Genomic DNA, 24,916 nt, shown 5'->3' with positions numbered 1-24,916 from the left:
TCCCTTTTTATTCTTTGTTTACCTCCTCTTTTTCTATATTTGAATGAACTTAATTCATACTCTTCTCTTTTCTTCTTCTTCTTTCAGATTGCCCAATGCACCTGCGCCATGGGTTATGCTGGCTCATTCTGTCAGGATGACTTCGATTCCTGTGAGCTCGACCCCTGTTACCCTGGGGTGACCTGTATCGATGAACCCCCTCCCAGCATCTCCGCATCGTGTGCTGCCTGCCCCCCGAGCCTCACAGGAACTGGATTCCAGTGCTGGGGTAAGTCATTCCGTTGAACTTTTGTAGGAAAGTATTACCATTATTCATGAATAGAAGCCTTTGTGCACTCAGTGCAGGTTTTGAGAAATATAACGTCTTGGAATGGGAGCAAAATGATAAGTTCAATGGATTTGATAATAACATAAAATTTAATGAGGGGTATACGTGTATATTTCCCACTAGGAGTACATGTTTTGAGTTGAATGTGTTTGGAAAAAATTGTTTCATATTTGATTTTGTATCAACATGAAATTACATTTACTGGATATCATGTAGCCTTCAAATCAATAGGTTGTGTACAATTGCACACACCCCACAAATGCATGACATGTTTGGAGATAAAAAAAGTGATAACAAAAAATGAAATGGGTTCCCAATGAGTATTCTGTTTGGGTAGTACTTTAAAAAAAAATGCTAAGCAGTTCAAATAATGACTTTAGTTTGTTATTAGTGCTTAACATATCTTACAAGTCATTTTAATTGTGTGTGCCTTAGTGACCTGACAGGGTCGTGAAAAAAACCCTTGTAGGAGGTGCTTTGATTTTATGTGAGTCAAAGGATGCATGCTTGTTGAGTTCTTATAGATATAGTTTTCAAATTTAACATAAACATGGATAGAGTATACCAACAATATTGCAGTAAAATAAAAAATGTATCTCCACATTTTGTATTAGATTTGGACGAGTGTGCCGAAAGTGTCGATGGATGTGATCAGCTGTGCATTAATAGCGTCGGCTCATTTAGTTGCGACTGCAATATTGGCTACGATTTACAACCTGACCTCAAAGCCTGTCAAGGTGAGTATTTTTGTTATATTCGGGAATAACACAGGAATGGCAGCTTGGATGTCAGGTATCAAAGAAACAAAGAAATTTAAAGATTTAAGGTTTGAGTTCTGGTGAAACAATTACATCTGGGAAGGATGGAACTGTTTGAAAGCGATCTGGAAAGGTTGATTATGTACTTATTTGGTGAATATGGTGAGGTAATGGAATCATCAGAACTATGAGAAATTGACCCAGCCTTGCTGTGATTAAGTAACATGCACTGCACACAGAAATGTTTATATGGTTTATATGCATATGATGTTAGCACTTTGGTACGCTATAATGTGTTGAGGGTTATTTTTAATCTCCGTGAGTAGATAAATAAAATTCCATGAAGAACAGTAATCTTGTCTCTGATGATTATAATGATAATAATAATAATAATAATAATAATAATAATAATAATAATATGTCTTGTTTACCCAGGGTAGCCTCATCAGTATTCATACTGTTCTACCTGAGGGCCCAACAATCATATTATTACCCCGGTCATCGGATTCAGGCTTACCCGCACACAATGTATGCACATTCTCCACTCCCTTGGGAGCATTCCAGCCAGTGCATATTTTTACAAGTGCACACTTGCTAATCTAAGCACATTAGCTTTGATATGACAAATATTGAACACCATAATAACATACATATCCACCATGCAAGATGCTCCAATACTACCCTGGATCTAGCTAAGTTATGATTTCTGTGCTCACAGCCTTTGCTTCCTGCGAGGCACACATTAGACATCTAGACAACGTTGATCTGGCGCTGCTCAGTGGCTGCCGGGCTCACGATCAATTGGGCAAAAAGAATTTCCGTTTCGGTTTAATAAAATCTGGAGTGGACTATTAGGCTATTATTATTATTATTATTATTATTAGATGAAGAGTAGCAGATGTTAACCCTTTTCTTACGGGAACCTGGTGGTCCCTGTGTTAAGCCTATGGGACTTATAAAATTCAGTAGTCAACAGATTAATTAATATTAAGTTATTTTCTTTCTTTGTAGATATTAACGAATGTGACCGAGCCACTGATATTTGTGATGAGAATGCCAATTGCATTAACAACAATGGATCCTATACCTGCGAATGCAACGATGGATATGTCATACAAGCAGATAATAGAACATGTACCGGTAAGTGATGCCTCTAAAAATACTAACTCAGTCTGTAACTTCTTCTATGTGCCTTCAATCTGACATTTGCTTGGGCGATTGCTCCAGCTGTGTTGTCAAAGACACAGGTCCGTATTCTACTACATCAGCCAGACGGTGTAGTCTTCTTACCTAATGATTTACCACGTTGCCTGGATGCTTCACCTTACAATTGTCAATGAAAGTGGAATTAAGTTTGTAACCACCGTTCAATATTTGTTCTCTTTGCTCTGCAATAGATGTTGATGAGTGCACTGATTCAGCGCCATGTGATGTAAACGCTGATTGTGGCAATGTGATTGGCTCATACACCTGCACATGTCGCAGTGGTTACCTAGGTGATGGCAGAGCAGAATGCAAAGGTAAGTGGACTGAAGAGATTGTGTGAGCAACATAACTTTTTTTATGTATATTAGTCAAGATGTGCTTCATGTTTTATCAATTTTGTGGCAAAAAAATTCAACATACTGGTAACTAAGATATGTTTACATAATGTCTGAATAGTTTGCAATAAATATAAAATGTACCATAAAGTAGATCCGGGCGTTCCTCTCATAAATGTGCTGCCAACTACATTTATTAAATTCTCCTTGAGGCATTTTATGATCATGATTAAAATTAGCTGAAAAATATCATCCTCTTTTTTATTTTATTTGTACAGATGACAATGAGTGCTTCAACCCTGAACGAAATGACTGTTCTGATTTTGCTTCCTGTGAGAACAAGGAAGGATACTATGTGTGCCTTTGTTTGGAAGGATATGAGGTAGGCTCTTCTTTTCTTTTATACTTTTATTTGTAATCGCTTTCCACCCTTTTCATCATTGTCATCATCTCCTTCATCTTTTTCTTCTACTTTTATTTTACATGTACTCGTCTTCTTTTTTCTTTTTTCCTCCTTTATTCTTTTCTGATCTTCAACTGTTTCTGCTTCTGCCGTCAGCCTCTCAATCTTCTTCTTGTTCTTCTTGCACTTCTCCTTCTTCTCCTTCATCCATTCTCATTTTTATAACTCTGTGGTACAAAATAAACTCCTATCCTTGGTTTATGTCACCCCATCTTAGGGTTCTGGTCTGAACTGCACTGATCGTAATGAATGCTTGGAAGGAGTATCCCAGTGTAGCTTGGAAGCTGCCTGTCAAAACGTCCCAGGAAGTTTCATGTGCAGCTGTGATACAGGTTACACAGGAGACGGTAACACCTGCGTAGGTGAGTCAATTATAACCAGGAACTTGGGAATGTCATGGTTAATATTCAGCATTTTGTATCCTCGAGAGTTAATTTTCTTTATCAATCTGACCATAATCATTATTACTATTGAATACCTTGTGTACATTGTTGTATAATTCTCTAGTTGATTTGTTCATAAAGGAAGGAGAGTCGAAAACAGATGTATTCTGATTCTGAATTCCAATACTGACTATATCATGATCGGAACACCAGAAATCATGTTATTGTTAAATACAGTGTAATATGTGAAACATTCTTTCTACTGTGCTCCTTTACAATGATATTAATTGTGTAAACTACATCTCTGATATTCATGTTCTTGCTCAGATGTTGACGAATGTGCCGATTCTTCATCAAACAATTGCGATGTGAACGCTCTCTGCAGCAACTCACTTGGTTCATTCTCGTGTGCCTGTAATGCTGGCTATGAAGGGGATGGAACCACTTGCACAGGTTTGTTTTGCTGAAATATCCACTTTTGAAATGCAGAATGGCTAAATTTATTTGTGCTTTACAAAAATGGAATATATCAGTATTATCATGATATAGGAGTGCTCTTTCGCAAAGGCCCAATAAGTGAAATCTGAAAGGCCCAATTATTAAAAGCTTCCTTGGACAGATGGTGATTAGGAAATTTTTAAAAATTTTGAATTTTGGTACCAATTTATTACCTCCCATTTTTTTTTCCTTGGAGAATTAGCAATCCAGGGCATAAAATCAATGATTTTTAGTCAGTTTATAGATTGCCTTTATACATCAGTCTCCAAGTCGAGCTTAGAATTGTTGGTAACAATCTAGCTTGTCTGAAATCCTTAATTTATGAAATACTTTCCTCTTGTTTTTAAAACAAAATATCTGTACTTATACGTCGGCAATGTCTAATAGAAGCTGTCCCAGCCACATGCAAACAATTGTAATTCTATATTTATGGATTCTTCTTTGATTGACAGATGTTGACGAGTGCATGTCAGGTCCTGATTTCTGTGCTTCAACTGCTACATGTACTAACAGCCCTGGATCGTACATTTGTACTTGCTTTGACGGATTCAGTGGAGATGGATTCGCTTGCACTGGTAGGTTGCTTACTCTCATTTACACATATAGTGCCAAACTGCATTATTAAACACACCTTGGTATTAAACATAAAATGCATAGTGCTTCTAAAAAAATTTGTTTTATGACAGCTGAATTAAGTTAGTATGCCTAGGGGGACAGGGGCCTTTTTTTACATGCAGCCATTTTTCAGGCAGTTAAGCAGGTGAGTTGGCTCAGTCGCTAAAGCGTCTGCCTGTCGAACCAAAGATCGTGGGTTCAAATCCAACCCAGGCAGATGACTGTAGCCTGCGTTGTGTGTTAACCTGCCCCACCTGCTTCATAGACGCGGGCTATGTTTAATAAGTTGAAATCACTCCGGCCCTCAGATAGGATGTTAAATGGAGGCCCATGTAGAGGAGAGTCACTACCTTAGCACCTGAAGAGCCCACTGCATTATGTATAAGAGGGGAAACCCCGGTGTAGTGGTCCACCTGCACACCCCAATCAATGATACCGGGAGGAGAGACCCGAGGGTTACAGTGATTCAGTTCGCTTTTTGCCTCCCAGGCACAGGTGAATCCAAATACTACTACATGTAATGTACAGTGTACAAGGTTAGGTTTCTTAGTTGATCCCTCCACTTTACTTTAGTTTCCAATGCATTAATAACTTCAATCAATATAAAATAAATATATATATGTTTATAGTAATAGATCTCATCCATTTCATCTATCTAACATTCTATTCTAGTGTAGTTTTCCAAAGTGAAAAGATACTTAAAATCTGAAGATTAAATAATGGGATTTTGTGATCTTTCTCACACCAGACATTGACGAATGTGTAGAGCAGATTGATAATTGCATGCAGAATTGCATCAATCTATTGGGATCCTTCATCTGCTCCTGTAATCCTGGTTTTGTATTGGATGCAGATGGTGCCACCTGCAACAGTAAGTACTTACATGTATGCCTTAGACACAATACCAAACTGTATCCAAACTAATACCAAAGTGACTCCAGACTGACTCCAAACTGACTCTAAACTGACTTTAAAAAAATATGAAATGACCCAACCGGGTATTGTGGGTCTTTCGATACAAAAATGGCTTGATTGCCCAGTCTTCGTAGTGATCAACCGCAAGCTGTTTGTGATTTGAAACCAGCTTGGCCTTTTCTCTTATTAGAAAGCCTACTATTCCTACTAATTTTGATTTTACTATTGATTTAACAATTGCATCCAACCCTGTTAGCAAGAAAATGTAAATCACATCAAGATCTCTGTGAGTTATGCACTCGATAATTATTCTCTATTATCATGATTATTAGCATGAGAAAACGTGATGAGGAAACAGATTTGAAAAAAAAATTCTATTTTTGTGTAAAGTACAACAGTATCATGCTAACCTATATGTATCGATAGTAAAGCAATCTTTTTTTAATCATTAACCTGGACATTCTGTGTAACAATTGTCTAACACCTGTATTTTGTATTCTGCCATACTAGTTGCTGCTGGAATGGCCTGTACACCTGCTGAAGACCCCTGTACTGGGGGCGGGACGTGTATGAATGCTGCCGGGCTCATCACATGTACCTGTCAAAGAGGTTTCGAACCCTCTAGTGCTACCAACTGCCAAGGTAACTAAATCATACTTCTGTTGTTTTACGACACTTCGTAATCAATTAACTCCCTATTTCAAAGCCTTGGTCCACCACTCTACATAACCCTAAAACTAAGCTTTAAATCTAACCTCAGACCCAGTTGTAAATCTAAACCTAACCCTATATCTTTGATGAAATGAAGCCCAGAGCAAATGATGGATTTCCACTGCAGATCTCTCAATGGTTTTGAACGTGAAAAATGAAAAAAAGCCTAAAAAAAACCTCCATCTGACAGGCAGAGTGCGATGAGTTGTCCATAAAAGAAAGGAAAAAAAAAGAAGAAAGAAACAGAAAGCCTCTATGGAGAGGTGCCCACTGAGACTGTATAACACATTGTCCCACTAACTGGTTAATTGTCCAAATGGTAATATGAAAGATCTCTTGGTGAATGCCCAGGTATTACCATCTAATTCATCTTTCTTTTCTGTCCCATCTTATTTCCTTTAGATATTGATGAGTGCGCTGCCATGACGGATAACTGTGATACGTCAGTTGGTGTCTGTACAAATACACAAGGTGGATACACCTGTTCCTGTGCAAGGGGGTATATGCTGGCAGCGGATGAAAGGACATGCTCAAGTAAGAAAATAAATGCAGGGTAATATAGCCAGCAGGAGGGCTTTGACTCTGTGCTGTAAGATACCCTTCTGGCTGTAAGAAACAAAAAAATTCTCCCTGGGTCGAGTCAAACATTTCTCATTTATTTCTGTCCATCATTTTTGTCTGGACTCATTTAGTTACAGTGGGATAGACTCTTAATAAGCACTCCATTTAAAAATGGTTAAGTTAAGATATATAAGATAATGGTTAAGTTAAGATATATATTAAAGTGTATGCTGTGATTGTGTTTAGAGAATCATTGGATGTTAATGCTTTTGTGTTTATCTCGCTTCTATCAATCCCATCTCTTGTTTTTGTATTGTTTAATTTTTTATAAGCGCTTTAGAAACGTTTTGCATTAATATTGTGATTATTATTAGTAGTAGTATTATTATCATTCTCATTATTTTTATTATTATGATTATTATGATTATTTTTCTCATTTCCTTGCAGATATTAATGAATGTGAGACAGGAAATGACTGTTCACCTGACGCTGTCTGTAATGACTTACCTGGCACCTTCACCTGTATCTGCAATGCAGGATACAGTGGAAATGGAATTACCTGTGCAAGTAAGTTCAAGCCGCCATGCTGCTTAGTTTCAATGCATTTGAACTAATTTGCATACAGACTATGAGGATAATTGTTGGCATCCCAACCTTTTCATTAATAATAATAATAATAATAATAATAGCTCACATGTATAATGCGCCTAATACTTTGTTTCTAGGCGCGGAACATATTATTACCCCGGTCATCGGATTCAGGCTTACCCACAACACAATGTATGCACATTTTCCACTCCCTGGGGATTGACCTTTAAGAAGATTTTTAGTCACAAGGCAGATCTGGGATCGGAGTGAGGGAGGGGGGGGGGGGGTGGAGAAGAAGAGATGAAGACGAATCTTAGGTTGGTTTGGTCTCTGAAATATCTATGAAGTTTGTTTTTTGCCTGCATTATGATTTGTATTCATAATTTAATACATATTGTGTTCTTTATACTTGTTATCCTGTCTCTCTATTCTTTATACATTGTGCATGTGTACCTTGGTTTTTTTTCTGTTTGCTTCTGTCCTCTGCCGCATCTATCTTCATCTTCGTCTTTCTCTGCCACTTGTTTCTTCTTTCCTATAGATGATAATGAATGTGACTTGTCGCCTTGTGTGGCGGATTCTGTATGTACGGACACTGTTGGCTCGTTCGTTTGCTCATGTGCGCCTGGTTATGTTGGTGACCAAGTCAGCGGTTGTAAAGGTAAGCAATAAATTCTATGCCTGGAGTCTCATTCATATATTGGAATCGAACTAAACTATTAACTATACATTGTCTATTCAGAAATTTGTCTTTTTATTTTTACAAATTGACAAATAATGAAGTTACAAATAGAAATGACAATAAGCAGTTACAGCATTATGCTCATGAAATGGTAGCAGAAAATAATTGAGTAAAATTAGATTATGTAAGCGCTTTGGTCAGTTACCTTTTGACTGGTAAGGCCTTTATAAAAATCAGTTACGATTACTTTTCTCTTGCTTTCACAGATATGGATGAATGCATTGGTATGCCATGTGATGTCAACGGGAACTGTACAAACACCCCCGGATCATTCACTTGCACCTGCCTTGCAGGTTTCTCTGGTAACGGTTTTACCTGCCAAGGTAAGATCACACTCCTAGACAAGAATCAAACACCTCCTATTCATCCACAGCTATTAGGATAATTATTGTTCTTTAATAATTATATTAAAGCGCCTTGATGAGTGAGTTTGAAGTAGAATACCTTGTCATTGTTGTAGAGTTATTGCGAAAATATACATTTACCAGACATGTTTGTATTACTCTCATCCACATTGATGATGATGCCCTAAAAACATTAACATAAGCTTTGTGTGTTTCATGTTTCAATATCTTATTTTCACTTCCTTTGCCATTTATTAAACAATGGCTTTTAGTTTGTGTGAACAAGGCTGTACATATTCTAATTTTTGCAAGCTAAATGTCTTTAGAGGTAGACAAAGGATGAAAAGTACTGCCTGTTGCACTCATATAATGGTTTTAAGGGGATGTCTGGGAAGATGAAGGGAATATAGTGCCAGGTACAGTGGTGGCAGATAGCACTGGCATCATTCTTAATATTTTCTTACTTACACTGTATATATGGCAGAGGGCAGAGACATTTTCCACTCAAGTTCTTAAACTTGTAAAACTGGATGATTTAAAGTCAAATTGAATATGTATGTCATCTTTTCCTCACCACCATACATAGATATCTTGGAGTGTAATGACCCCAACATTTGCGTAGCCAACAGCGTCTGCATAGAGCGAGAGGGTTCATATACCTGCGACTGTATTGACGGTTACCGTGGTGATGGAACAGAAGACTGTGTGGATGTTGACGAGTGCCTGGGTGATTCAACCATCTGCCACCTTCAAGCCACCTGCACCAACACAGATGGCTCGTACAATTGCTCCTGCAATGCAGGATATGAGGGAAATGGAACATCTTGCTCAAGTAAGTTGAAGAATTTGATTGGTCAGGATGCTGATGGTTATGGCGATGGTAATGGTGATGATTGGTGATGTTGATGGTGATGATGATGTTACCTGTAATGTTGATGAACAGGATGATGATGTTGGGATGATGATGATGGCGATGATGATGATGGCGATGATGATGATGGGGATGATGATGTTGATGGTGATGATAATGCTAACTGTAATGTTGATGAACAGGATGATGATGTTGGGATGATGATGATGGCGATGATGATGATGGGGATGATGATGTTGATGGTGATGTTGATGGTGATGATAATGCTAACTGTAATGTTGATGAACAGGATGATGATGTTGGGATGATGATGATGGCGATGATGATGATGGGGATGATGATGTTGATGGTGATGATGATGTTGATAATGATTAATTGTGTCAAGAATGCATGGGCATCTTCAGGAAGTTGCTTAGCATGATGTATTATGGATGACGCTTAAGATGATAATAAAGGTGATGATGATTTTGATGAAGGTGATTATGCTGGTGATATGAAGATGTTGTATGAGAGCTTGAAGTATCAAGGAAGAGAATCAGACAAGAGTTATTACAGGGATTTTCAACTCTTCTATTTCCTCTCAATCCATAGATATCAATGAGTGTGAACGTGGTACCATTGACTGTGACGTTAACTCCAACTGCACTGACACCGATGGCTCGTACACCTGCTACTGTATAGACGGCTATTTTGATGCGACCGGAGGCCGTGCTGCAGCAGGGCAGTGTGCCGGTATGTACTCTCAGACTGGTAGATTGAAAGTGGCCTTCGTTGTAGAGGTTCGGTCTTTCTACACAGTTCAATTCACTTATCAGGGTTGAATTTAGTCTATGCATGTAATGTACACCTGTCACTCTGAATGTGCAAGGTTTACATTCATTAGAATTGTACGTAGGAGGAAAAGAACAGGACTTGAAAATTTCAAGAATTCTCAATTTTGTTGTTCAGTTATCAACCAAGTGGCACATAAAACAGCATTTTGGCTGAATGAGGCTTCATTTAGGCAATATCAATGCATCTAATTTTTTAGTTTGACTCGTCCAATCGTTTGTTTATGTCGTACTCCCTAGCCTATATTCCAGTACAGCACAGTGCCTCTGTGAAATCAAATTATGATTTAGTAAATCAGCAATCAGCTCTAATATGCATGTCCAGGACACAGTTTTATGTGCCCCTGCCTATAGGTGTACGTTCAAGAAAGATAAACATCTCAAGTCAAATAGAGCTTTAACCAGATAGCATCATATATTGAAACCTTTTTGTGTCTGTGTACAACCGGATAATTCTATGTTACATCTACATATATTCCCTTCATCATTATTTGTTTGTAGATGTGGATGAGTGTGCTTTGGGAGTAGACGCTTGTGATGTAAACTCAGTGTGCATGAACAACAACGGAAGCTACACCTGTGTCTGTAATGCTGGGTACATGCATGTGACCCGGACAACGTGCACAGGTTTGTATTCTACGGTTCAACGCCATAAATGTTTTTCAATATAACTATATTTCAAAGTCCCCCTAAAAATAATCTTAATTTTCAGGTGATGTTCAGTTCTAAAAAGTTGTAATATTTTTTGTCTAGAAAGTCTGTGAAGAAAGTAAACCATCTATTGTCAACATTGTCAGTAATTTGACTTCTACTAGTGATTGATAGCAGAAATGTGCCATCGAATACATGTACATGTAGATCTAAAAAGGCATTTTGCCAGCCACTGTGGTCTAGTGGTTAAGGCATCAGCATTCTAAGCCAGGGACCTGGGTTCACATCCTGGGGGGGGGGGGTGGACAGCTTTTCAACCTCTGCAAAATAAATTAAATGTAGTACAGCAAGGGGGCACTTTGATATAGCTAGGCACCATTATGTTCTAATTTTCATTTCTCACAATTTATTTAAATAATATGTAGACATACCACCTTTCATCGCTTTCATCGTAGTAGTAGTAGATGAGTAATTATAGCCTAGCTTTGTGACAATTGATGTACTTTGTTGTTGTAGATGTCTTGGAGTGCTCACAGACTCCCGGCCCGTGCAACTCTCGAGCATTTGAGATCTGCATTGAACTAGAGGGTGGATATGAGTGCGCCTGTCAGTCCAGCACCTACCGAGTTCGTGATCAATGCACAAGTAAGTTCTAGCAGTATTTCTCAGGACGGCCGGGGTGTGATTGTTTAGCTTTCTCTTCCAATTGGCTACATTGATATTTTTTTTTTTTTAAGAACTGCAAAAAAATTGCCTATTATCATGCCAATGCGGGATTTCAATGCATTTTCCCTTCATTGTTGCCATTAAACAAAACATGATACAACAAAGAATGTGCAATGTATGGGGTCGTCTTGTTTTGATTGGCATCTGATTGGAATTATCAGGAATGGTTCTACTGACTTGCTGAATACATGTATCTATTTATTGAACATGCATTTTCTGGTCACAATATATTGTGTGCTATCATCATAAGCAGTGACTGAAGAAAAAAAATTATTCATATTATCATTTATTTATTTATCATAATTGTGTAAATCCTTCAGTAGTGTGAATCCTTACACTTTGTTTACTGATGTACATTTCTGTTTGATGCTTTTCAATAAATGCATATTTCCCCTTCATTTTGTATTCATAATCAATTTGTCCAACATCCTTTTTATTCTTTTTTCAGTGGCAACCACCCTGTTTTTGATAGCAGAATTCCTGGACATCCAAGGGTTGGTCGTAGAGTACTATTACGATGAATTGACCAGTGAAACTAATCGTCAAGGACTTGCTAATGATGTGAGTTGATGAGACTTTACTGAAACCATGAGGTTTATAATTTCTTAGGTTCTTAGAATTTTAGTGATTTCCTGATTGAATTTGACATGAATCCTTTTAGCACATGTTCAGGTATCCTGGTATAAATAAGGGATATCCTCGCGGGCTGCAGAAGATTTTGTAAATTGTATACTACTGGTTTGGTATAACTCTTCTTTGAAACCCATTCAATGTAGAGTACCTCAGGGTTCCATTTTTGGACCCTATTAGTCCATATTAATTATATCATTCTACAGTCTTTGAAATAGAAAAGGCAGGGGGAGCAGAGTAAGAGAAAAGTTTGCATTTTCATGGGGCTGTTAAAAATGATACCTTCTACAGAAATTCCTGTTTTTGCACATACCCAAAAGGGCTAATTGACTGAATAATCATTTAAATGTGTCTTGTTTATTTCCTTTTAAGTTACCGTACAAGGTAGAATTGGTTAAAGTTCCCACTACAAAATTAATTTTCAATTTCCTTTTTTCTTTGCATTATTTTGCAGACTATGGCTGTTCTCATGGCTTCATCGACTTTCCCTGATGTCCTTGATGTTTCTGTTCAATCAATGAGACTGCTAGAAGGTGGCATGGTCGCTGAGGTTATATTTCGTGTGGACATTCTTATCACCAACACAGCAACAGAGAATGACCTAGCCATGGTGTTTGATAATGGTCTCACTGGAACCTACAATGACATCCTTGATCCAGATAACAGGGTCTATGTCCAGGCAGAAATTGATGTTGGTAAGTTTCACCCATTTTTATCTCAGCCATGATAAAACTTAACTTTTTTTTTAGACCAGACGTGATCTTTGTAGCCCTTGACATACCTTTATACTAGAACTGTTAGAGAGATATATTTTTAGATGAAGTGGGATATGTACAATAAATAATAATTTCCCTCTCTCTCTCTCTCCCCCTCTCCCTCTTCTTCTCTTTGTTCCTCTTCCCTCTTCTTACCAGTCTACTATTATTATACATATTTTGTCAATATTTGTTGAAGCTTTCACCATGACACTTTTGCCTTTCTGTTTGCAGATACTAATGAATGCGCTAACACCACTATATGTCCGACCATGTCAATGTGCATCAACACTGTTGGAAGCTTCTCCTGTAAGTGCTTTGAAGGATATACCTTCACTGATAACAGCAACGACACATGTACAGGTAAGTCTGCTCAGATCATACAATAATTTATATAAGTTTGTGTAAAATGATATACAGTGAAACCTGTCTAGAAACATCACTGAAGGTCTTTACAGAAACGTGCTTAACACACTCTGGTTTAACTTATATGCATTTAGGTATTTAAAAACAGTTGAGAAAAGTACTGGATAAGTGCTAATGAAGTTATGTAATGTGTATCTGCACCATGTCACATTCCACTGTACACACGTGAAGGCATTCTTTCAAAAAATATGGGGAGGGTTTGCTTTAATAATGAAGCTCCTCCTTCACTTTGCTAGTGATCATTATTGGAAGAGACCTCTACATGTTCAAAACATCTCTGCAGGTTCAAGGTCATTTGTACCAAGATATAATTGCGAACTGGGCCATGTACCACAAAGCTTAGCGATTGTTGTACGATCGACTTTTGCGATTAATTGTAGGTGATGGCCAATGCAATCAATCGCAAGAATCAGGGGATCAGTTGCTGTACAATATTATTCTATATTATTCTCCTTGTGTGTGTGTGTGTATAGACTTGGATGAGTGTTCAGCAAACATCTGTAGCATGGACTCTAATTGTACAAACAGCATTGGAAGCTTCAATTGTGTGTGTAACATGGGCTATACTGGTGATGGAATAACCTGCACTGGTAAGTAACTACATTACATGATTTAGTTTGATTTAATTTGATAACGCTTTACCCAAATTTATGTGACATAGTAATATAACTAATAGAAAATATAGGAATATTTGGTACAGGAACATAAAGTGCTAATTGAAGTCAGACTAGGTAATGTATACATAGTTTTCAAGAAGATAATTTATCCTCATTCACAATTTTTAAAATTTCAAAAAATGTGTATTTAGTTATCTATGTTATGTGGTATTCAATGGAAACATTACTTTGCTTTCCTAATTGCTTTTACAGATAATGATGAATGCGAAATGGTTAGTACCTGTCAAAGTAACGAAGACTGCATAAACGTACCTGGTAGCTACAATTGCTCATGTGCTAGTGGTTACTCTGGTACTTCACCAATGTGTCAAGGTTGGTTTCAATCTCACCTCATCCTTTCATTACTCAGCCTCGTAGAATAACATCAACTAAAACTATATTTAGATGGCATTCCTTTCTTCCTCATGAGAAATTCAATTTATGCATTCTTTATAAAGAAATACCTTTTTTTTAATTTGGTTGTATTTTTTTTGGTAGTTGTTTTGAACATTACCAGTCGTGAAGTATTGCTATATCATTTCCTCTGTTATGTAATTCTAGTCATTTTCATAATTTCTTCTCTTCAGGAACATCAGCTTGTCAGGTCTGTGATAGCCTTTTAAAATATATAAGAATCAGAAAAAGAAAAAAGAGCAATTTTTTTTCCAAATTAAATATAGAATGCAAGTTTTAAAATTTGTTGAAAACTTGAAAATATTCTCTTGAAAATGGAGTAATCAGATAGCTGCTCTCAAATTTTCATGAATGAATTCTTGAAAACAATGTTGGTTTTGATACATTCATACGCAGGATTTGAAAAGAGAAAGAAAATCTGAAGTCTTCTGTGCTAACCATTCCTTGCTTCATGAACCCCTTTATCTTCTCTTACAGATATCGATGAATGTGTAGATGCCCTTTAGATTTTATTTGACTTTAATATAACACTGATTTTCAATAGACCCCAGCCTCAGTTTTATTAGGATTAGTATCTAACTGGTTAAACTTTTAAGCCACTCTATTATGACATCACAAAGTGATGTTTTGTCTTCTATTATTTTCTAGTTTCTATCCTTACATATTGTGTTTTTAAATGTAACAATATAAGAACATATAAGAATTTTAAAAAGAGCATTTATTTATTTATTTTTTCCAAAAATAAATATGGAATGCAAATTTTGAAGTTTGTTTGTAGAGAAAGTCAGAAAATTTGAAAATATTTTCTTGAAAATGGAGTAATCAGATAGCTGTTCTTAAACTTTCATGAATGAATTCTTGAAAAATTAAATGTTGGGTTTGATACATTCATATGCAGTATGTACTCTGAGTTAGATTTGCAAAGAGAAAGAAAATATTTCTTTTTTCACCAGACATTGATGAATGTGTGCAACAGACTGATCAATGCTCCCAGAACTGTATTAACAATGTCGGGTCCTACGGATGCAGCTGTAATTCTGGCTATGACTTAGATGCTGATGGTTTCACCTGCAATGGTAAGTATTTCACAATCACAGAATATTGATATATAGCGTGAACATTTGAAAATGAAATTTGTCAGGGGGTGGGGGGGGGGGGGAGTGTCGGACCCAGACTCTAATTTTGGCACTCAAATGTTTTTAAAATTGCTGAAATCCCACATTGTTTACATTTTTTTAAAAAATGTGAAGTCTTCTGTGTTAACCATTCCTTGCTTCATAAACCCCTTTATCTTCTCTTACAGATATCAATGAATGTGTAACTGCTAATGATTGTGGTAGTAACTCAATGTGTAACAACACAGTCGGCAGCTACATATGCACGTGTAACACGGGGTACATGGGTGCACCTCCAGGCTCACTGTGTCAAGGTAAGTTTCTGTTAAACTTTAACCCTTTGGATTCTAACATGGTGTACAGCTCCCTGGCACTCGCTGATATTGACAATGAGCTTTTACATCGTTTTGAATCTGAACTGATAAAATGTCTTGTATTTGATGTGTACCCCAGCCTTCTCTCTCTCTCTCTCTCTCTCTCTGTCTCTCTGTCATACCCTTTTATGTTTCTGGATAACAAAAAGGGTATAGGAATTCTACTTTATGAAGAATGAATATCCAACACTAAATTTAGGTATTTATTTAAATTCCTGAAAGTCGTGATTGTCATGTATCAAACTGTTTTTGCTAGGTTTGTAAATGCAGTGTTCCTTAACATTTATAAAAGACAGTAGGGCCATGCATTTTTTTATTAAAAAATGCTTATATCTTGTAATGATCATGTATATGATCAGAATTTGTATCTTTTTGTGATATTATGAAATATTATATGGTTATATTATTCTTTCCTTTCTTGTTAATCTTAGAGCTAGGACTAAAATGATGGATTTTTCTTTTTCAACTAATACAAACTTTCACTAATAATATCTGTGCCATATTTCTTTTTTCACCAGACATTGATGAATGTGTGCAACAGACTGATCAATGCTCCCAGAACTGTATCAACAATGTAGGGTCCTACGGATGCAGCTGCAAGCCTGGCTATGAATTAGATGCTGATGGTTTCACCTGCAATGGTAAGTATTTCACAATCACAGATAATTGATATATAGCATGAACATTTCAAAATAAAATTGGTCAGGGGTAGGTGGGGGGGGGGGGGGTCGGGTTGGACCCAGACTCTATTTTTGGCACGCAAATGTTTTTTAAATTGCTGAAATCCTACATTGTTTACATTTTGCAAAAAAATGTGAAGTCTTCTGTGTTAACCATTCCTTGCTTCATGGACCCCTTTATCTTCTCTTACAGATATCAATGAATGTGTAACTGCTAATGATTGTGGTAGTAACTCGATGTGTAACAACACAGTCGGCAGCTACATATGCACGTGTAACACAGGATACATGGGTGCACCTCCAGGATCACTGTGTCAAGGTTAGTTTCTGTTAAACTTTAACCCTTTGGATTTGATTTGACTTTGATAAAACACTGATTTTCCATAAACCCAGCCCCAGTTTTCTCAGGATTAGTATCCAGCTGGTTATACTTTTAACAGAGCTGCCAACTAGTAAAAATTTCCCGTAATTGGTATGAAAATTAATACTCATTATGGGAGGATGGAATGTTGTCTAAAATTATGAATTACATGATCAACATAAAACAAAAAAAGCAAAACTTAACAGCGAGTGCTGTGCAGTATGGCGGACATCCAACACTCGCTGAGAAAGATGGAAAAGTATCAAGTATTCTCTTAATCTTAGACCTAGGACTGAGATGATGAATTTTTCTTTTTCAACTAAAAAATAATTTGACTACTAATATCTCTGCCATACTTCTTTTTTCACCAGACATTGATGAATGTGTGCAACAAACTGACCGATGCTCCCAGAACTGTATCAACAATGTCGGGTCCTATGGATGCAGCTGCAATCCTGGCTTTGAATTAGATGCTGATGGATTCACCTGCAATGGTGTGTATATTACAGTCACATATATTGATATATATTGATATATAGTGTGAACATTTGAAAATAAAATTGGTCGGGGGGATGTGCCAAGACTCTATTTTTGGCATTCAAATGTTATTAAAATTGCTGAAATCCCACCCAAAAAAAATTCTGATCAAGATGTTGCAAATGATAAGGTAGCTTCACATCAATGTGTTGAAAATAGAATACCTTGATGGAATGCTGGAATAACTTCATAGTAACTACTTCAGAAATATCAAATGTTACCTGGTAATAATATAGCATCTCCCAAGGAAAAGGTAAGTTGAAACATGGTTTTTAGGTAGTTTTTTGTTTTGTTATAGCTGATTTTTTATTTCCTTCTAACCCTATTTCTCATTGTCTGCTTATAGTCGCTCCTGGAATGGAATGCAATGCTGTACTTGATCCTTGCACAGGAGGTGGGATGTGTATGAATGCTACTGGCCTTATTAATTGTACCTGCCCAAGAGGGTTCTCCAAGTACAATGATACCCATTGCCAAGGTAAGCAAGACGTCGTGCATCTGTAGTTTGAGCTTTCATTCTCTCACTCTCTCTCTCTTGCTTTTACTTAATCTCTCTCTCTCTCTCTCCCCCACCCCACCCTCTCTCTCTTTCCCCCACCCCATCTCTTTCTCCCCCACCCCCTCTCTTTCTCTCCCTCACCCCCTCCCCCTCTCTCTCTTTCTCTTTCTACTGTAAATTTGTTGGGATTATTTATGACATTATTGGTCGGGGCCTCATGTACAAGCACAAATTGCTTCTTAGAGGTTCTGGCCTACTATGTATTTATGATATGTAACAAAAATTATGATGCCAAATAAAGTGAAATTGTACAATTGAATTGAATAATACTTCTGTTCATTCTTCAGATATTGATGAGTGTACTGCCATGACGGATAACTGCGACAGGTCAGTTGGAACTTGTAATAATTCACCAGGTAGCTACAACTGTTCATGTACAGATGGGTATATGCTAGCAGCTGATCAAAGAACATGCTCAGGTAGGAAAATCAGTCATGATAATTATAACCATGTCTTAGGGAATAAATTGCTGTCCGATTGGAATCTTGACTGCCAGTTTATGTATGGGATTTGAGACACTTTTGGGTAGCTAGGTGCTCTTGATTACTTGTACATATCATTGTAAATCTTCTCGGATCTTCACAGAGTCACCTCACAACATTTCACAAATCCAGTGATTGTCTCAAAGTGCTTTATTTTGACTACATGTACAAGCTTGAATGAGATTCTTTTACATTCAGTGAAATAGTAAAATTACATCTTCGTAAATGTGAATAAACATTCAAATAACTAACCAAAATAAATTTGTAATAACAGGTAAAAAGCAAGACAATAAGACAAGATAAAAAAATTGCTGAAACCCCACATTGTTTACATTTTTTTTTTAAATGTGAAGTCTTCTGTGTTAGTTAACCATTCCTTGCTTCATAAACCCCTTTATCTTCTCTTACAGATATCACATTGTTTACATTTTTTTTTAAATGTGAAGTCTTCTGTGTTAGTTAACCATTCCTTGCTTCATAAACCCCTTTATCTTCTCTTACAGATATCAATGAATGTGTAACTGCTAATGATTGTGGAAGTAACTCGATGTGTAACAACACAGTCGGCAGCTACATATGCACGTGTAACACAGGATACATGGGTTCGCCCCCAGGATCACTGTGTCAAGGTAAGTTTCTGTTAAACGTTACCCCTTTAGATTCTAACATGGTGTACAGCTCCCTGGCACTCGCTGATATTGACAATGAGCTTTTACATCGTTTTGAATCTGAACTGATAAAATGTCTTGTATTTGATGTGTACCCCTTCTCTCTCTCTCTCTCTCTCTCTCTCTCTCTCTCTCTCTCTGTCATACCCTTTTATGTAACTGGATAACAAAAAGGGTACAGGAATTCTACTTCATGAAGAATGAATATCCAACACTAAATTTAGGTATTTATTTAAATTCCTGAAAGTCGTGATTGTCATGTATCAAACTGTTTTTGCTAGGTTTGTAAATGCAGTGTTCCTTAACATTTATAAAAGACAGTAGGGCCATGCATTTTTTGATTAAAAAATGCTTTTATCTTGTAATGATCATGTATATGATCAGAATTTGTATCTTTTTGTGATATTATGAAATATTATATGGTTATATTATTCTTTCCTTTCATGTTAATCTTAGAGCTAGGACTAAAATGATGGATTTTTCTTTTTCAACTAATACAAACTTTCACTAATAATATCTTGGCCATATTTCTTTTTTCACCAGACATTGATAAATGTTTCTCTTTACTTGTGCGCTATGTTTGTTATGATGTTTTTATGATGAATGAAATAAAGATCAATTCAATTCAATTCAATATTTCTCATGACTTTAATATACTCTCTTATATAGATATTGATGAGTGTGCCGGTGGCAGTAATCCGTGCACTTTGGCTAATGAGGAGTGTGTGAACACAGATGGAAGTTACCAATGTGTGTGTGCTGCAGGCTTCGTGAGGACAAGCGGCTATTGCCTGAGTAAGTTTGATACAATTGCACAATCTTTTCTCTTGATATCTCTTCTATGTGATCCTTCTATCTGTTGTTTCTTTTGTTCAATATTTGGTTATCTGAAAATGTCTCTCTTTTATCCTGTGAGCTGCACATTTTTCACTCATTCTAGAAGCCAAAAATTTGTAAGAAATTGAATTGGCAATAGGAATAAAAGTGAGAATTGTTCAGATGATGAATATTATACCTTACATTCTAAACTGATTCCAGTCTGTCAAACAATTTTATCTTCCTTTTCTACCACTCTTCCCCATCCTTTCAAATTTCAGATCTCACTGTCCTCCCCTTATTATCCTTGTCCATGTATCTGTCTTTTCTCTCTGTCTCTCTGTCTCTCTCTGTCTCTCTCTCTCTGTCTGTCTCTCACTCACTCTTGCACATCTCATGATACCACCAATGACCTGTAAACACCTTATTGTTTGTTTGAACTATAGCTAGCTCCACCATCACTGGGTCCATCACCATCAACCTGGTAAACGGCAGGATCGCACCGTACACAGCCTCGCTATCAGATCCAACGTCGGAGGAATACATGGACTTGGAAGCCCTAGTCTGTGCAGCGGTAAGATTCTTGCTGTTTAAACTTCAATACATTATCATAGTATAGCTACAAATGTCCTACGGCAACACATTAAGTGTACCGACCACCAAAACATTTTTTTCTTATGGTAATCTAGTGGACGTAAAGTAAATCTTGTCTGACGATGTTTTAAATGAAAGTTCTTTGTGATGTCACTTCTTCATACATCATCAACCCAATATCTTTTTTGCTCTCTACGATCTATCTTTGATCATTTTTTTTCTCTATTGTCTCTTTTCTGTTTTCAGTTTCTAAATGTGATTAATGGTTGGGTAAACGCCAGCACGCCATACCCCATGTCCTCTTGTGAGGTCACCAGCTTTGCTGCGGGTACATACCCAGAGACGATCGTGTCATATGTCATCACCGTGTATGGGGAGGATACAGAGGAAGTAGCAAATTCTACATCCGATATCATGAGCAACGGATTCTCTGGCGCTCCTTTAGTTTGGACTGATGAGAACGGGAACACCGTCCAACTTATATCTCTCTTCTTTGATAGTAAGATGACTCTTCTGAACCTCATTTGATCAAGCTTCCCATTACCTACATGAACCAGCTAGTTAATGTATTGAGCCTAAGGACTGATTTAGTAGTCATTGAGATTAGTGGTTATACTAATTAAAATCTTGCAGCAATGATCCATACTGAAATGTAGCTTGCACGTAAATCATGCATTCTGTCTTGAGTTTGAATTCAACACCAGACGGTCGTGAATTTTGGTTGTAGGAAGCTGTGATCTATAAAAATTAATATTTGTTAAGTACCGTAGTCATGACAAAATGTATCTATACCCTTCGTGTAGTAATTGAGGACCTTGCCATGAAAGTTCTGAAAGTTCTTTAACCCTCTTGATACATTCTGGTGGGATATGCAGTAGGGAACAATTAAAAATACAGTACTTCTAATTTGATTGGAAATGTAAAATATTGAGAAGATTTCTTTACTAACAAAAATGTTATTCTCATTTCATTTTAGTTTCTTTTTTCATGACAATTATTATATTGTATCAATTTGTTTTCTTCTTCTATAGATGCTTCGGAGTGCATGTTAGGAACATCGTGTTCAGGAGTAAATGAAGGTTGTACTGAATTAGAGCCAGGCTTTGAGTGTTACTGCGCCAATTCTTCTAGACTATACGAGGAAATGTGTTTGTGTACGTGACATCATTTTGTTTTCATGATTGAATTGCTTTTAAATGAAATTTACATAACGTAGAATCACAATATAAACTTGTGTAAAGAACATACATGCCAACTGTTCAGATTAAAGAGGAACATTCCTCTTTTTGGGAGAAGATAATTATCATTTTAATGCAGGTGTTCCTCTTCCTGTACAAATTTGTCTGTAGTATTGAATAGGAGAGTTAGGATTGTTCCTCTTTTTTTTTTAAATAGCATAATTTGTACAGATTTCTGATTTTCAAATGTTGGCATGTATGAAAGAACCATGCTTTATAGATAATGTATGTGCAGGGTTTTATTTGGGAAATCACACTTGCTATATTGTACTTTCTATTTGGATTTCCTTAATTTTGTTAAACCCTGCATTATATTTAGAAGAAAGAAAAATTACTTTTCCAAGATTTAGGATTTGAGCTAGTAAGACAAATTCTATTTGACTCTGTAATTTTAATATTGGATCTTGTTCGAATAAAATATCTTTTCACGGTTCAAGCTGTAAATTCAGTATAAGAAAGTGTTTTTTGTGTGCCTCATTCACAGATTCTACAAGACTGACTGGAAGTTTCCGATACAATCGCATTAACGGTGATCAAGTGACCTACCGTCCTGAATTAGCAGACACAGGCTCAGCTGAATTCACCAATATGACTACCATCACATGTGATGTGGTGAGTGATTAAAGAAAATACCTGGCATGTGTAAAAGGCTCTGTACTCTCTGTACTTATGTAGTTTCTGGCCCTGTTTCATAAAACTTGATATCAATAACAAATGCTAAATTTCTATGACAAATTTGCTCTCATCCAATCAAATGCCGTGATTTCAGTAGCTTATAACAGTTATTGAATTTTGTTATTGATAACAAGTTCTATGAAACAGGGCCCTATTCTGATGTAGCTTGAGTCTGCCTATTTACTTTGGGATATACATGTATGACTGCTTCATTGATGCCTATAAAGGGGAAGCCCACCCTGCAATAAGAGGAAAAGATTTGCAAAGTTTTAGCTAAATCTGGTTAAAACTAAGAAAGTTATAATACCTTGTATTCTTCTACCTTCATACTATAAACTACCTCCATACTACCTCCATAATATCTGCTATTCAAACAGAGATGATATTCCTAATTTGTTTTGTATATATTTGCTTGCTATGTTGCAGTTCATGTACCAGATAAATATATGGGTGAATGTCGATGTGCCGTACACCTTCATCGAATGTAACATCACAGCCTTCCGCCCAGGAAGTATCATCGTCGACTTCATCATCGATATCTACGGCACCTCTCAGATGGAAGCCATGATGAGGGCCCAGGTCGCTAGTGATAATGGATTCCAAGGTTCTCCAAGTAACTGGACAGGGAATGTTTATACCATCTATGTAGAAGAACTTATATATGAGAGTAAGTACACCATCCTTCTTACTAGGCTATAGGCATGGTACGATGTACTTGTACTTATTTGATAATAATAATAATCAGAGTTGGCTGAGCTTTAAAGGTAATACAAAGTTTTGGTATGGGGTCATGAATTTGGTTCAAATGAACATATTGGAAGCATGTACGATCCTACAATATTCAGTGATCATTTTCGCGGTCGAAATCGACTCTAAAGTTATGAAATTGTAAATAATAAACACTTTATGTTGAATAGCTCCCTCTCAAGGTCAAGATATAAATTAAGCTATAAAAAATGTTTATTGACTAAAATCGACCGATTAGCTATTCTCGTTCGGAAATGATATACCACAACTACATACTCTGAGATTTTCATGGTCGCAGCTACCATCGTACGGCCGTAGGAGCTATTTAAAAAAATTATTAATTTACCGGGAGCACCGGTAAATCTTTATATTCAATTTTTCTCGAAAGCTGAAGTGTTTTAGGGGCTAAAATTTCTGGTGTTTTCAATACATCCACAGGGGCATCCAAATATATCAAAATTGTAAAGAATCACTATCCACCCATTAATTTTTCAAAATTTTCCAAAACTTTGTAATACCTTTAAGAGAGTTCTTAGTTTGGATAGTTTTGTTTGTTGTTGTTATTTCAATTTTCTTTCTTCTCTAATTGTCCCAAATTTGATTGAACTTGTATGCAATTATTTGTCAAATTATTACCCTCTTACATGAGATTATGTACGTCTCTCTAAAGTAAACATATTCTATCCTGCTCATTTGTCTACGACTCCCAGGAACCTATTCTTTACAAGCTATGCTTTCAGAAGAATTACATTCCTTAATATTTATTTCTAATTTTCTTTCCAGACCTGTGTGAGCCATCTCCGTGTGAAAATGGAGGGGCATGCCTGTATGATGTCACTTCAAATACAACATCTTGTTCGTAAGTCATATTACTAATATTACTTCTTTATTCTTTTGTTTCATCTGTCCTCCTTCCCCTTTTTCTCCATTCAGTATATTCTTTTTTTTTCTTCATCCTTTTTCTTTTTCTTTTTCTTTTATTTCTTCTTCCTCATCTCTCCTTCAGTAATGAGATCCCATAAAATTGGTATATTGTCACCATGGTTGAAGTAAGCAATATAAAGGATACTGATATCTTTCTTTGCTAGGTTAATGATTTAATACAGACTTCTTTTCTAAAGGAAGGACATTAAATGCTATCAGTGTCATTGTATTATTGCAGCACTATTAATAATTTGTACAGAAGTTCAAGAAAATGGCAAATAGGATATAAATAATGGAGGAAGAGGATCTGCATGGTAAATCAGTTTGATGATGTCACTTTCTCTTTTTCCAGCATATTTAAACAATATTTTGTTAGAGATCAGAGATAAATCTGTGATATGTTTGCTTCTTAGTGAAATTATTTCTCTGCTGTTTAACGATAATGTATTTATAATTAATGTTATGATTATTTCTCTTTTTTCTCCTTAGATGTCCGCCTGGCTTTGGTGGACCAGTCTGCGAAAACAAGGGTGAGTTGGTTTCCTATATAGAGCATCCAAGAGGCTCCAGTTTCGGAATGAAATTCAAGATCTATCTTGTTAACATGATATTGAATATGTGAAATACTCTTGAAGTACTTTTGAAGTAAACAAAATACAATATAGATACACCATGTAGCTAAAGAGAGAAAGATAAGAATAATTCTCACATTTTGTCCTAACTTGATATTATGTAGAAGT

The 24,916-nt window shown here is 36.5% G+C and overlaps 1 protein-coding gene across 12 annotated transcripts in view; it reads left to right on the top strand.

Moving 5' to 3' along the window:
• LOC577184 overlaps positions 1-24,916 on the top strand; it is a 71,209-nt gene that overhangs the window by 39,767 nt on the left and 6,526 nt on the right. For 2 of the 12 annotated variants that reach the window (XM_011673272.2, XM_011673271.2), the window contains 39 exons: positions 88-268; positions 943-1,065; positions 2,098-2,226; positions 2,484-2,606; positions 2,906-3,009; positions 3,308-3,452; positions 3,801-3,926; positions 4,424-4,546; positions 5,335-5,457; positions 6,012-6,143; positions 6,615-6,746; positions 7,221-7,340; positions 7,903-8,022; positions 8,310-8,426; positions 9,034-9,279; positions 9,910-10,050; positions 10,650-10,775; positions 11,316-11,444; positions 11,974-12,086; positions 12,610-12,850; positions 13,145-13,273; positions 13,810-13,926; positions 14,206-14,325; positions 15,360-15,482; positions 15,710-15,835; positions 16,414-16,536; positions 16,769-16,894; positions 17,308-17,430; positions 17,820-17,951; positions 18,320-18,451; positions 19,018-19,143; positions 19,852-19,977; positions 20,445-20,572; positions 20,839-21,091; positions 21,624-21,746; positions 22,315-22,442; positions 22,932-23,172; positions 24,036-24,111; positions 24,666-24,706. In XM_011673272.2, coding sequence (XP_011671574.2) covers positions 88-268; positions 943-1,065; positions 2,098-2,226; positions 2,484-2,606; positions 2,906-3,009; positions 3,308-3,452; positions 3,801-3,926; positions 4,424-4,546; positions 5,335-5,457; positions 6,012-6,143; positions 6,615-6,746; positions 7,221-7,340; positions 7,903-8,022; positions 8,310-8,426; positions 9,034-9,279; positions 9,910-10,050; positions 10,650-10,775; positions 11,316-11,444; positions 11,974-12,086; positions 12,610-12,850; positions 13,145-13,273; positions 13,810-13,926; positions 14,206-14,325; positions 15,360-15,482; positions 15,710-15,835; positions 16,414-16,536; positions 16,769-16,894; positions 17,308-17,430; positions 17,820-17,951; positions 18,320-18,451; positions 19,018-19,143; positions 19,852-19,977; positions 20,445-20,572; positions 20,839-21,091; positions 21,624-21,746; positions 22,315-22,442; positions 22,932-23,172; positions 24,036-24,111; positions 24,666-24,706 — 5,287 coding nt within the window. The remainder of the gene's footprint in view (positions 1-87; positions 269-942; positions 1,066-2,097; positions 2,227-2,483; positions 2,607-2,905; positions 3,010-3,307; positions 3,453-3,800; positions 3,927-4,423; positions 4,547-5,334; positions 5,458-6,011; positions 6,144-6,614; positions 6,747-7,220; positions 7,341-7,902; positions 8,023-8,309; positions 8,427-9,033; positions 9,280-9,909; positions 10,051-10,649; positions 10,776-11,315; positions 11,445-11,973; positions 12,087-12,609; positions 12,851-13,144; positions 13,274-13,809; positions 13,927-14,205; positions 14,326-15,359; positions 15,483-15,709; positions 15,836-16,413; positions 16,537-16,768; positions 16,895-17,307; positions 17,431-17,819; positions 17,952-18,319; positions 18,452-19,017; positions 19,144-19,851; positions 19,978-20,444; positions 20,573-20,838; positions 21,092-21,623; positions 21,747-22,314; positions 22,443-22,931; positions 23,173-24,035; positions 24,112-24,665; positions 24,707-24,916) is intronic. The other 10 variants (XM_030974390.1, XM_030974389.1, XM_030974387.1 and 7 more) reach the window with 10 other exon arrangements.

Source organism: Strongylocentrotus purpuratus, unplaced genomic scaffold, assembly GCF_000002235.5.
Source record: "Strongylocentrotus purpuratus isolate Spur 01 unplaced genomic scaffold, Spur_5.0 spur5_scaffold_7, whole genome shotgun sequence".
In the NCBI taxonomy this organism is placed as follows: Eukaryota; Metazoa; Echinodermata; class Echinoidea; order Camarodonta; family Strongylocentrotidae; genus Strongylocentrotus; species Strongylocentrotus purpuratus.
This window is presented reverse-complemented; position numbering and strand designations above follow the sequence as displayed.